Source organism: Callithrix jacchus, chromosome 2 (assembly GCF_049354715.1).
Source record: "Callithrix jacchus isolate 240 chromosome 2, calJac240_pri, whole genome shotgun sequence".
NCBI classification, from domain to species: Eukaryota; Metazoa; Chordata; class Mammalia; order Primates; family Cebidae; genus Callithrix; species Callithrix jacchus.
In genome coordinates this window covers 81,218,512-81,233,296 of record NC_133503.1, presented here as the reverse complement: position 1 = coordinate 81,233,296, position 14,785 = coordinate 81,218,512, and the positions used below count along the sequence as shown (strand labels likewise).

The window sequence follows — 14,785 nt, the reverse complement described above, 5'->3', positions numbered from 1 at the left end:
TTATGGCCATTCTTGCAGGAGTAAGATGGTATTGCATTGTGGTTTTGAGTTGCATTTCCCTTATCATTAGTGATGCTGAACATTTTTTCATATGTTGGCCATTTGTATATCTCATTTTCAGAACTGTCTATTCATGTCCTTAGCCCACTTTTTGATGAGATTGTTTGTTTTTTTTCTTGCTGATTTGTTTGAGTTTGTTGTAAATTCTGGATATTAGTCCTTGTCAGGTGTATAGATTGTGAAGATTTTCTCCCACTCTGTGGGTTGTCTGTTTACTTTGCTGACTGTTCCTTTTGCATGACAAAAATCTTCACAGTTTAATTTAATTTAATTCCAGCTATTTATCTTTGTTTTTATTGCATTTGCTTTTGGGTTCTTGGTCATGAAATCTTTGCCTAAGGCAATATCTAGAAGGATTTTTCCAATGTTATCTTCTAGAATTTTTATAGTTTCAGGTATTAGATTTAAGTCCTTAATCCATCTTACGTTGATTTTTGCATAAAGTGAGAGATGAAGATCAAATTTTATTCTCTGACTTGTGGCTAGCCATTTATCCCAGCATCATTTGTTGAAAAGGGTGTCCTTTCCCTACGTTATGGTTTTGTTTGCTTTGTCAAAGATCAGTTGGCTGTAAGTATTTGGGTTTATTTCTGGGTTCTCTATTCTGTTTCATTGGTCTATATACCTATTTTTATACCAGTACCATGCTGTTTTGATGACTATGGCCTTATGGTTTAGACTGAAATCAGGAAATGTGATGCCTCCAAATTTGTTCTTTTTGTTTACTCTTGCTTTGGATATGCCGGCTCTTTTTTGGTTCTACATTAATTTTAGAATTTTTTTTCTAAATCTGTGAAGAATGATGGTGGTATTTTGATGGGAATTGTGTTGATTTTGTAGTTTGTTTTTGGCAGTATGGTCATTTTCACAATATTGATTCTACTCATCCATGAGCATGGGATGTGTTTCCATTTGTTTGTGTTCTCTATGATTTCTGTCAGCAGTGGTTGGAGTTTTCCTTGCAGAGGTCTTTTACCTCCTCGGTTATGTATATTCCTAAGTTATTTTATTTTATTTTATTTTTGCAGCTATTGTAAAAGGGATTGAGTTCTTGATTTGTAGCAAATCTGTACATATAATTCTGAATCTAAAAAAAAATTTTGAAATTATTTTTAAAATTCTGTTATGAGGTTATAGAGTCAGTGATCTGTGGAATTAATACTAAAACATAGATATCCTGATTCTAAGTCAACATTCTTAGTCTTAAGCTGAACCTGAGCTAAATAGATCTGAGTCAAAGAGATATCCAGTAAGAAACTTCTTTAAAAAGGAGAGGAAATAAGGGGTTGGTGTCTATATAAAAAGGAAGCAAGATGGCGGGTTAGAGAGAGTTCTTAGGTCTTAGGAAAAAAATTTCCTTTAAGAATATAAGTTAACAACCTGAGAAAGATTGAAATTCACGTGATAAGGAAAAAAACATCACAGGCCTCATTGTGACAGGCAGCCTCTGAGTCAGGATTTGGATACAATATAAAATCCATGAATGGAGCTAGACAAATAAGGGCCTAACTCTAACTTCTTCTTATTAGCTGTAGAATTTTATGCAAGTTAATTTACCACTAAAGCATTTAGCTTCACAATCTTTACAATGATGATAACAAAAAAATTAAAGAAAATTGCTGATAGGGTTTTGAGCAATGGCATAAGGTAACATTTATTTATGAAGCACCCAGCAGAATGCCTAGTATACTGTAGCTACAAAATATATGTTAGCTTCTGCTGGTTTTCATTAACTTTTCTCACTGCGGTCAAGAGCATGGAATCTTGGAACCAAACAACGTATCAGTAGAATACTTACAGCAACAAGTAATAGAAAACTCAACTCCTTAATAAGAGAACTTATGGCTCACTAAGTGCAAGCTGCAAGGTAGGGTATGCTTCAAGATTAGTTAATAGAGCACTTTAACAACGTCAGCAAGAACTTCAGTTTTTTTCTGTTGTTTACTCTTCCTTTCTGAGTGTCTCGTTTCCTGATGGCTGTAGGATGGCTACAGCAGCATTCACGTCTGGTTGGTGACAGAAGGTTCTTCTCCAAATCACTCTCCACTTCTCTGCAGTGTGGGTAACCCAAATTAGGTCACATCTCCTAATACAATAATTTTGCCACAGGAAAGCCAGGCTCTGATTAGTTCATGCCTTGGTTCCTGAACCAATCAACAGCAAAGAGGATAAAATTGTCATGATGACCAGGGCCTACTTTGTAGCTGGGGTCAAATTTGGGGGTAGGAAGTCAAATCTGATGTCCACTACTGAAAACTTGAATTCCAGAAGTTACTTGCTATATCCTTTGATAAGTTATATAATTCTGTTGAAACTCAATTTCCTTATCCACAAAATGGGAGCTATAATAGAATGAACCTTTAGGATGTTTTGAAGATAAATTGCAATACTAAAATAAATTTGAAAACAGACTGTCCGGCATGTAGTAAGTGCCCAATAAATGTTAAGTATTATTAATACTATTTATTCACCTATATAGTTTTGCATTATATAATAGCTATTTTTTTTTTTTTGAGACGGAGTTTCGCTCTTGTTACCCAGGCTGGAGTGCAATGGCGCGATCTCGGCTCACTGCAACCTCCGCCCCCTGGGTTCAGGCAATTCTCCTGCCTCAGCCTCCTGAGTAGCTGGGATTACAGGCACACGCCACCATGCCCAGCTAATTTTTTTTTTTTTGTAATTTTTAGTAGAGACGGGGTTTCACCATGTTGACCAGGATGGTCTCGATCTGTTGACCTCGTGATCCACCCGCCTCGGCCTCCCAAAGTGCTGGGATTACAGGCTTGAGCCACCGCGCCCGGCCAATAGCTATTTTAAAATGCTCTGACTTTCTGGCTAAACTATTAGTTTTTTGAGAATGTGAACAATATTGTTTTCATTTTTTAATCTATATATTCTTACATATAATAAATGTCCAACTTATTTCTTTAACAAATGATTGAATACATGATGTCTGTTGAGTGAATGAAGAAAGGCTTTTAAACAAGAGAAGATAGATTTAAAAGAAAGACAACAAAGTGGTGACAATGGATCACATAACAGACGGAATATGGGAGCAAAATGGGCCCAACTAAGAGATATAATATTTGAGAAAAAAATAATTCCGGACATAGAAAGGAGTTTCCCCTGAAGATTAGAGTTGTTACAGGAAATGAACAAATGAAATATAGTTTGAGTTCAGGGTATGCAGCTCATAAAGGTTATGACGTCTTCAGATATTTTGTTTTTGCTTTATAATTTGATAAATAGGCCAGGCACAGTGGCTCACACCTGTAATGCCAGAACCTGGGGAGGCCAAGGCAGGCAGATCACTTGAGCTCAGGAGGTCAAGACCAGCCTGGGCAACCTGGTGAAAACTCATCTCTATCAAAAATACAAAGAATTAGCCAGGCATAATGGTGTGTACCTGTAGTCCCACCTACTTGGGAGGTTGAGGTAGGAGGATCACTTGAGCCCTAGAGGTGAATGTTGCAGAGCAGAGATTGCACCATTGCATTCTAACTTGGGTGACAAGGTGAGAATCTATCTCAAAAAAAAAAAAAAAAAACCAGTTTGATAAATATGTAGATAAAACCCAGAAGAACACCTACTGTGATCTAGAAGAGGCAGAAGAATCATTATAAGAACTGCTAGATGCTTGATATGTTCCAGGCATTGTTCTAAGCATTTCTGTGGTTTAAACTCATGTAATCCTCACAACCAAACCATGAGATAAGTAGTATTCTTTTCATTCCTATTGCTATTTATAGATCTGAAAACTCAAGCCCAGGGAAGCTAAGTAACTTGCTGAGATCACACAGATAGTAAACAGCAAAATTAAGATCTTGGCTCACTGCAACCTCTGCCTCACAGGTTTAAGTGATTCTGCAGCCTCAACCTCCCTTGTGGCTGGGAAACAGGCACCTGCCACCATGCCTGGCTAATTTTTGTAAAAAAAATTGAGATTTTTTTACATAAAGGATAATGACATAAGAGTTTATGGCTTTAACCCTTACGCTATACTATGTCTCTAATAAAATAGAAAGGTAGACAGAAAAGCCAGACTGCAATTCCAAACCACCATGCACTCAGGAATTAAACATGTTAGTGATCATGAGGAGCACCACAGGTCTTCAAGGCCACCAAGAGCCAAAAGGCATGGCTAACAGTTCGTAACATGTGTGTTCCCTCTAAACCTTATTTTGCACTTTCTATCTGCAGCACATAACACAACAGCTGTGGAGGGAGGCAACTGAGCAAACATTTGCCCAGTGAACGAGTGTGTGGCTGGATGGTTCAGTGTCAGTATGATATGCTCACAGTATATACGATATGCCAGTATATGATGGACCAATAGAGATGATGTGCTTATTTCCTTGGCAGACTGACCTCTTCCTGCTTCCACATTTGGTAGCTTGTCTTTAAAAATTTAAGAACAATCAAGTTTTTTCAAGATGAGACAGTATGCCTTGCAATAAGTTTTAGAGTAATGCAAAAGAGCTGTAGAGATAATTCATGCTTTAGAGAAAACCCTAGAAGTTGCAGTGAATACAAAATCGTGTGCTGTTTTCCAAGACAGTCTTCAAGGATTTCAGTGAATCTTTAAGGATTGTTGCTGAACTATAGCGAAAAAGCACAATAGCTGCCAGAATGAAAGGAGAAGCTAGCACAGGCCCTCTCCAGGGGAATTAGAGACTAAGGACTATCAAACTACCACTTTCCTCAAGAGGAATCTACAAACAGTCAAACAAAGACAAAGTCATTGCTAGGAATTTTTTGGTTGTGGCTTAGTATAGATCTGCCTTTGATGAGACTTTAACTTGAAATTTCTGCATATCCCCTAGTTAAATGCACCCTGCTGCTTCTATGGTGAACATTCAAGGGAATCAGAACTCCCACTCCTTCTAAAAAGCTGTAGCTCCCCAAGAGTTAAGTTTCAAAGACCGTATGTAAACCACAATACTAGTTTCAGATTCAGCTGTACAAATAAAGTACAATATTGAAACACAATGAAGATGAATGTTGAGATTTTTAAGAAATTTATCTGCCCATTGTAACTATGTGGATTAATCTCCTGCTTAGAAAGATCTTAATTATAAACAATAAATAAAATCAATTTTTTCCTTCTTTCTCTATGCTAATTTATCATCTATGAGAAATATTCCAGAAACGATTTTTATACTTAATGGATATTGGTGGAAGATAAATTATTTATAAGTTGAATTTTTAAAAGGAGCTTTTAAAATATTACTGTACTTACACGCCCTCATAAAGAAAATATCTTCAGCTTTCAGTCTCTGAAGGAACAAAATCAAAACCGCTTGAACAAGTATCCCGGCTGGAGGAAAAACTGGAGCTGTGAACCACAAGGAAGCCCGTGAGGAACCATATGAAAAAATGCTACTTGCAAAAGACCAGGTATGTTGTAGAACAAAGTCATCTTTACTTTAAAAGTTACCTAATTTTATATGAACTGACAATTCTGCAAAGCCATTTCAGTCTGGATTAAAAGTTCAGATTTTCAAGTTCACAATGGCAAATAACAGTATTTGTATTTGCTAAAAGTAATTTTATTCCCTGGTGAATATTGACATAAAATTTATTTGGCTAGTAGTAGTTTTAAAGTTTGATATGCATCTTTTTGAATAATATGAGCTAAATATTCTATTTATTTTATAAATGATATTGACTGTACAAATGTCTCTTACTTGTCAAGGTTAAACAAGGAGTAGTTTCTTTCTGTGCAGTAAAACGAGGATTCTAACATTCGGCATGTGTTTTTTAATCAATTACTTTATAAGAAATGATTGATCTCTGAATATCTGAGCATTTATATATATCATTATATAAATTTACATCTTGTTCAATCTAAAGGCTTTGTATCTGTTTTTGGAATATAGGAATATGTTTTCATGTGGAGGTATATAGATATAGATATATAGATATTATATATAGAGTGTGTGTGTGTGTGTGTGTGTGTATGTATATATATATGATATAGGGGTGTTTGCATTAACCACAGCACATCAAGCTAACATTACCTTATTCAGACATATCCTAGTTCTTAATATATTTGTGTGTTTTTTCTTTGGGCTATTCCACAGAATGGAAGAGAAATAGGAAAGGGGGGATGATTTCTCCAATAATGATTTTCCAAAAATGTAGCTGAAATAATGCTACCATTCACGAGACTTGAAAACTGATACACAGATATGTCTGCAATACTTCGAGTATGTAAAAGAAAGAGTTACATACTTGGTTTCTAGACTTTTCTCCTTTTCAGTGCATCGAGAAATTGCAAGCTGAAGTAAAAGCTTCCCAGGAGCAACTTATAGCCCATGTAAGTATTTCCCTCCTTTTTCCATTCCTTTATTTATATCATCGTTAACTTGGAAATGAATAGAACTTGGAAAAAAGTTATAAATGAGTTTTGTCTGCTGCAAACCAAATCACAAAGCTAAAAATTAGTATTTTTACTGCCTCTGCACAGTTTCTTGATTTTTGTAGGTGATAAAACTTCCAAACTGAGCTCTTATGTGTAATCAGATGGTCTAGTCAGGGGCTATCAGAGGAAGAGAACCGGAAACTCAGGGCAGAAAGATGAAGAAGCCAGCCCATTTTGGGGATTAGGTTGAAGTGGAGAGATGTGTCAATTGTTGACCCATCAGATAAAGGTCTAGAGCAGTGCTTCTTAAACTTTACTGTATGTAAGAACAACCCGAAAGCCTCTTAAAACAAATTGCTCAGAGATTCTGTTTCCTCCATGCATAGGGTGGGCCTGGAAATTTGCACTTTTGGGTAATTATAGATTCAGGCAATGCTGACACTGCCAGTCTTTCAGGACACATTTAAGTAACATTGTTTTTTATACATACATATATAATATATATATTTAAGATATTTTATATATATATTCACTGGGACAGATTGAATATATGTGTATTCACTCTGCCCCAGTCTTGTGATTTTAGGCAAGTGACCATATAAACCAATCAGAGTACATAGTTGTCCATTTTCTCCTGCAAGTACTCACCTGAGAGAAACCCCATGAATTTCTATGGCAAATTTCATTTACACACCAGCCTATGTTAGCTCGGAGAATAACATGTGAGCATCTCCTGCCACAGTGCCCTTTGTGTCCATGACCGTAAATCTGTCACCCTGCCACTGTTCCTTCCCAAGGCTCTAAATAACCCAAATGCTTCAGACACCTCTGCAATGACTTGATTGCCATCCTTTTGGTCATGTTTTTCACCCACATCTTGGCTGCTATGGAATGTCTTCTTTATTGAAAACACTGACCAGTCACATTAATGCCCAGTCTTAACTACACCAGGCTCCTCAGCCAGACCTGAGACCTATGAGGTCGCCCTCCAAAAGACTGCAAGATAATAAATTCTGGTGACCATTCCTTTGGGGTTTGGAATGAATTGACTTGGGTGAAATCTTGGTAATTGCCCCCATTTTTTGCTGGAGAACAGAAAATCTAATCTGCTGTGGCAGTTAACAGAACTTTTAACTCTAAATTCAAAATCTTTTTTGGGCTTGTATGCTCAATTATCCAATATTGAAAATGACTAAGGTTTGCATTTGTATCACTGTGATATATTAGACAGAAATATATCTCATTAGCCAGTATTTTGTTGTGGATGCCTTTCCCCTGGTCTCACCCTGAGGGTGCCAGATAATGAGTATTGTCAGAGGATGTCCCGTCATGACAATTTGATACCCACAGTCATTCACATGGAAGGGGTTTTTAGTGTAGGATTTTATATGGAGAGCAAATGTATTTACTGAGGCTCAGATATTAGCTTTCAGCATCTTTTCATGAAAAATAGATGAAAAAAATGTAGTTCCTAGTACCATAGGGAAATTCCTATGGTGTCTTCTTTCATTGCCCATGGATGCTATTACTATGGATGCTACTCCTGTACCATGCTATTACTGCTTGAGGCTTGTCTGAAACTAGGATTGCTTCCCTATATTAGGGTTTTGATACAAATGACTGAGATTTCTCGTATGTAATTGTCCAACATTCAAGTTTTAATGCCACAGTGTATTCATCAAGGTTTTACTTCAATTTATCAAGAAAGACTTAAATGAAAGCAGTATTAACAATAGTATTTATTGGGAGTGGATTATGTGTTTTCTATGTGGAAGATGTTTCACATATCTATTTTAAATCTCAGTACCTTTCAACAAGGTAGACATCAATTTTCAGAAAGAAAATGGAATCTTAAAAAGATTAGATCACTCTGACACACATGATTTTGCCATTACAACTTGCCATCCTTCCAAGTATATTCTCTATGTGTCATTTGATATATCAAATGGTGTTTATAAATGTTCTGCCTCCAACCCCCTTTTCTCTCTCTGTTCATTCTTGGTGATTCTGCAGTTCATAATGCTTCAACTCTCACTCCCATGCAAACCAACTGCCTTCTCCCACACCATGTTCCTTCTGTCTTAAACCTCCCCTGATTAGAGACCTGCAGTGTTTTAATGAGCACTTCTTAGAGCACTGTCCCTGAAAAAAACATTCCCTAGGATGCTGAGGTATTCTGAGAAAAATAGAAGGGAGGGGGTGGGTAGGAAGAATGTTGGAAACAAAGTTAAATGGGTTTATTTCCTGCAAGCATTACCCATGTACAAACAATCTCCAAGAACTGGCTATTGTAGGTCATTTTCCAAGAGTTTGATTTTGATTATGAATGGTGATTTGTAACACACAGATTTAGAGATAGCTGGTATATGGCATCAAATTGAAGTACTCTGGTTCTTAAATATGACCCTAATATCTTGTTGACAGCTCAGGCTAAGCATATACAAAGCCGAGTTTCTCATCTTCTTTTATTATCTCTTATGTTTCTCTGTTTGTATCCCCCAGACATGGTGAATAATATCACACTACTGTTATTTATTCAAGATTCAAACTACAAAGCAGTTTTAAAGTCCTACTTCTCTCTGCCTCTGTCCTACTTTGGGTACTTGTTCGGCCCTGACTATGTTTCTACAAGTTATCTCACTTCCATGTCTTCTATTCCATTATACTGCCACTTCTCTAGCTCTTTCTGATTGTCTTATATTTTAATTATTGTAACTGGCCCCAAATTGTTAACATATGTGAATTTAGAGCCTCCCACAACCCCCATCCTCATTACAAAGCAGCCCACTTGCTCCAACACCATCAAGCCCTATTGGCAGAGAAGAGAGGATAAAAATCTGTGTGTAAAGATTTGGAGTAGGTGCAGAAAACCAAACAGAGCAAAGTATAACACTCACAGGGCAGTGTGGTCTGCTGGAATGGCAGAGAAGAGAAAGGGGATTAAAAAACCAGGTGGTGGGAATGAAACACTGACGATGGGGTGAGGGTTCTTCTGGAATAGGAATGGGAGTTCTGAGGATGCTGAAGGTTAGGAAATAACTTGAAGTATTAGTAAGAGTTGCCTGGCAAAATATATACTTGAACCCCTTTAAGTGAGACTCCCATGGAAAGTTTGGAATTTCTATTTTGGGTGTGCCACCTTAATGTAGCACCTGTGGGACTTCACTTCTCTAATAGTCTCCTGGTTTCCCTGCCTCCATCCTGAGTTTCCAAAGCACAGTCCCTGCCCCTCATCTCCTCTTCTCCCTCACTCCCCTCTCTCTGCCTCATTCTGAGCCACTAGTTAAATGGAGCTGCTGTCTTTTTTTTTTATACATCCTCTATTAATTGATATTCTGTGATTTTGATCACAGTATTCTCTTAAACTGGAATATCCTTCTTTCTTCTCTTCATTCAAATAACTCTTTAAGTCTTTAAGACTCAGGTACCAACTTCTCCCTTAGCCCCCATATTACTTTCTGTGGGTTCTCATAGCCTCCTTTAGATATATCTATATGAGCTGCTAAAATAAACATTTTAGACAAACTAAATTTAACAGAGTTCATTTGAGCAAAGAATGATTCCTGAATTGGGTAGAAATCAGAACCAGAAGAGGTGAGAGGGCTCCATCCAGCAGCATGAGTAGCAAGTTTTACAGGCCAAACACAGAAGCAAAGTAAAGATATTATCTGTTGGCTACTGTGAGGTGTTTGCCTTATTTGGGTGTAGTTGGATCAGTTGGGTGCCTGGGATTGGCTAAAGCTCAGTTGTTTATGATTAACTGAAACCCAACTATTTGTTATAAAAAATATACTCCTAAGTTAGGTTTCAGTTTGTTAAGTAGAAACTGAAAATAGGGCGAGAACCTCAGGCCAATGGCCTTCTGCTTATTTAACAGAGCTCAATATACTATTTTTGTTTACATTATCTGTTCATATATCCATCCCCCACTAGACTCTAGGGACATTGAAGGCAGCACTAGGATGGTTTCTGAATGCACTACATCAAGTACAGGGCTGGGTGCATCGTTGCTACTCAATACATTTTGCCGAATTGAATTGAATTTTACTCTGATCATGTCATTTACTGAGTTCTAAAGCCTAGAGTGAGACAATCCTTGTCCATTATCCCAGAATAAAGTCTAACCTCCTGACCACGGCATTTATCATGCTGACAATGGGGACCTGACCCCCTTTTCTGCCTCATCTGCATCTCCATCTGTGACCTCCAGCTGTGCCCTGCATCCCTGCCCTAGTGACTTTGCTTTTAGTTACTTGCTACCCTGAATACCTGTCCCTGCCATTGAGTTTGACAGACCTTCCCCATTCTTTATCAAGACTGTTTCTTCCAGGAAGTTCTCCCTATTCAACCCAGAAGTAATCTCTCCTGCCCTGGTGCATTCACAGCACTTCTCTGCACCTCTTTTCAGTCATTCATCAGGCTATGCCCCACAAGAGAATGATCTGAAGCGGCCTATCTCTTTTTTAAGGCTGGGAGTTCCTGGAGGAAGTATGTCTGTTTATATTTATGGCTCCCACACTGTCTGGCTCAATGCCGTGTACAGATTTTATTGAAAAGAATTGCTAAAATGGCTAAATTAAAAATAAAATTATTTTGGCATTTATAGGAGCATCCTTTATATATCAGGGAAAATTATTTTATGAAAAAGGATTGTATTCCTTGAAGACGTCAGTATTACATCCGGCATTCATTTAATGAGGCTGACACTTTCAAGGTATACTATGCAAGTGACAAAAGATAAGGATCTCTTAGAGTGGAAACAAAGGAAAAAATAGCAGAGAAAGAAAACACAGTTGCTGGAAATTCGTATTTCACATGAAACAAAAAAGAGTTTCTAAAGGAAACATTGTCTTAACATGAAAATTAACAACCTAGTGTCTTGGCTTGCTTTTATTCAGAGTTCACTCCTCTAGAACTCAATAGTTGAATAATGTCATTGTATAATTAAATTGATAGCTGTGAAATAGAGAGGAGATACAAGCCTTAACATTTCAGAGTTATCATTTGCTAATACTTTGAAGATTAAAATCTCATCCCATTAAATTTACTGTGCCTAATCACAATTTATACTTCTAAAGAGATTACTAAGTGTTACCCCTCCCAGTGCACACTTGGGCACCCGGCCTGAGCCACCACCAAGCTAAGCTGCCCTAGGCGTTGTTATCACTCCCTTCCGTGACTACTTATCCGCTTAAAGACCTACATGGGATAAAACAAATATTTGAAGTGAATGTTTATAATTACTTAAAGATATTTGTTCATGTTAGGGCAATTTGAGTTAGGACTAGGTATCTTAAGGAAAAAATTCCTTTTAAAATGTATGCCTTCCAAAGTATGGAATCCATATATTGCCTATGTTTAGTATTTGGCAGGTATAAGTGCTCAGCCCCATCTGTTCACTCCGTCATTGCTGATCTGAATATCTGCAGTACTCCAGATGTCTGCCCCCGCTCTTTATCGCCATCCCAATGGCCATCCCATCGCTCAGTGTACAGCTACCCACAAGACCTGTCCAGGGCCAAAAGCTCTATAATATTCAATGGGTTTATTTCAAAATGGAAATGTGGGTAATTGGGTGGTAGGCACTCAAGTGTGATGTTATTCCCTGTAATGCCCTGTATGTTTGATGTATTTCACAATAAACAGAACAGTTAAAAACATCCAGATGTAAAGTCCTAGGATCAAAGTAAAAGAAGAAAAATTTAGAAGAAGTGAAAAATTAAAAAAAAAATCCAGATGAAGGGATCCTTCAAATGAATCATACATCATGCTTGAAGGTGTAGGACAGATGAGTGAATTTTGGAAACCAGAAGATCCTGAACCACAGCCCCAAGGATCCACTGATGCCTGGAACCCCAGGGTGAGGAACTCAGGGCATAGGAGGCACCCAGGACAGGGGCTTCCAAAATGCTGGTTTAACTTCCTTTTCTCCTCTAAGGAAGCTATAAACTGCCAATTTACTTTCTAAATTAAGAATCTGCAAGAGCAGACTGCTCCCTCCTAGAATTCCAGGCCCTCTGCAAATTGAACTGTTCCTACCATGAAAAAGGACATGGCCTGTTTTCTTGGGTTCGGGTCTGTTTTGTTTTGCTGCCTAAGCATCCACTGACATTCCTTTGGCAATAATACCTAGATATTCTTTACAATTGCATCTCTCCCATTATGTGTAGTCTTCCAGGGCCTGTCATTCAAAGAACACTGTCAGCTACTAGGTGAGAAGTGGACATGTGCCAATTGGACTCTTTCTCCAGGGACTCAGCACATTAAATTCAGGTGAAGGAAGAGAGGAAAAAGAGTTGGAGCTGGTACATTCTACCAGGGATGCCCAGGCATCACGGCGAAGTAGCTTATGCTGCTTGAACCGGAACTGTCCTAGATCCTCTCCATTTCTGAGCCTGTTTCCTACTGATTTTAGGAGCTACCCCAAAACCTTCCGGTAAGTTTTTCTTTACCCTAGTGAGAATCTGTCAGCTGTTTATAACTGAGAACCCATCATTCTTCATTTACCCCAGTGGTTCTGAAAGTGGGGCCCCTTGCATCACCTGGGGCTTTGAAATGCAGATTTTGAAGACTCATCCCATTCTCCTAAAATCAGAAACTCTGGGAGAAGGATGCAGAGTTTTTAAAGTCCTGTAGGTGATTGTGATGGTGGTAACATCTGAGATGCACTGCACTGCCCACTGATGCCCCTAGTTCTTCCAGCATAGACCCTTACTTTCTGACCAGGACATTGTCCACGACCAGCATCTCATGGATGAGGCTGACCTCACAGGCCTCGTGCTCCTGGTGCTGGGATACCCCTGCAGCCTGATTCCTAGCACAGTGCTGGGGATCGAGATGTGGAAACACGCTGTGGCACACCATACATGTCTGTTCAACTGATGAGTCAAATGAGAATGATCTTCCAGCCCTCCCTCTCCCAACCCCACACTTCTATGTACTCTAGAAGCATCACTTCATTCCTGAGGCTTGTCATCACAATTCTACTATAAAGTGACAGCAATTAATCACATCTTAGAGTCACATAACAATTTACAGCTTCCTAAATGCTCCCACCCACATCATGTCATTTCTATTTCACAATAATCTTATGAAGTAGGTATCACTCCCCATCCTTAATCAGAAGAAGAAAGTGAGAGTCAAAGACACAAAGAGCCCTGCTCACAGCCAATAGCTGGTATGTAGCACACCAAAGACTTGTGTATAGATGTTTTGACTCTAAAGCGCCTGTTTTTAAAGCTGAATTTCACTTCTAAGTCAGGATTTTTGCTGCAGATATATGCCAATGCACAGATGCCAGCTGTGGCAATAAATTAATTTTAATTATCTTTTAACTTTATTGCATTCCTCAGACCACATGGCAGAGTTAATCAGCCTGACAGATAGTAGCTGTAGGATATATTAGAGTTCTACCTGGAGCCAATGAGGAATGGGGAAATTCCTTTCCTCTGGGCCATTCTCTTAATGCCACATATATATTAACATAAATGGAAAATCCCTCAGTGATTATTTATGAACACAGCCAGGTGGTACTGAATGATTGCATGTGATATAAATCTGGGAAATATTTTTGTTGTATGTGTTCGTTATATTAAAATGAGCCCTTCTCTGTATACCACCATCTTTAGTTAGATTGTCTGGACTGGATGATTATTTAGCCCCTTATTTTAACCCTTTGTGTGGTTATTCCATGGCTTTTCTTCCAATGCTTGATCTGGAAAGGTTGAATATCATAGAAAACTAGCAGAAGTTTTCAAATTCTATTAGTGGGTGTTGCTGCCAAGCTTCTCTGTGAGCTCAGAAGAGGAGGCGTTTGAGCTCTCGTTACATCAGCAAGTTGCTCCTAACCTAGGTAGAGTCAGCACTCTCTGGACTATGATCCATTATCAGATCCTGCCCACTTAGGCGTGGTTAAGAAGCTAATCTCTAATACATCGAGGCAGTATTCAAAGTGAAACTTCGGAGCCCCACCAGGCATATTATATTTTCTTTGCCCCATCAAAGCCAACACACAATGAATTGCTCTAGGAGCCACTAATTAGTTGTTGGATTTACTAGTGAGGACACTCTCAGGGGTGGGGACCTAAAATTTGAGTTGAGTTCATTACATCACACAAGGCTGGATTCTAACTGGCACCCAGGAGGCTTGTTTTCCCCTTTCTGAGCAAATCTAAGTCCTGTTTCCTCATTTTTCTATGGACAACAAGTAAGTTTAAGCTAAACAACTACTTATGCCAATTTCTGCCACGCCAGCTACTCTTGCATGTATCTGGTCTTTGTTTAGCTATTTGGTTGGACATGATGGGGGTAGACTTTTTTTTTAAAATAAATATCTATTACCATGCATTTCTTCAAACATGT

At 38.3% G+C, this 14,785-nt stretch overlaps 1 protein-coding gene across 1 annotated transcript in view; it reads left to right on the top strand.

The window, feature by feature from the left end:
* The window catches only part of CCDC192 (coiled-coil domain containing 192), a 216,078-nt gene that overhangs the window by 67,862 nt on the left and 133,431 nt on the right, over positions 1–14,785 (top strand). Inside the window, 3 exon segments of the mRNA XM_035290960.3 lie at positions 5,327–5,393; positions 5,396–5,457; positions 6,323–6,379. Of these exon segments, the coding sequence (XP_035146851.3) occupies positions 5,327–5,393; positions 5,396–5,457; positions 6,323–6,379 (186 nt within the window).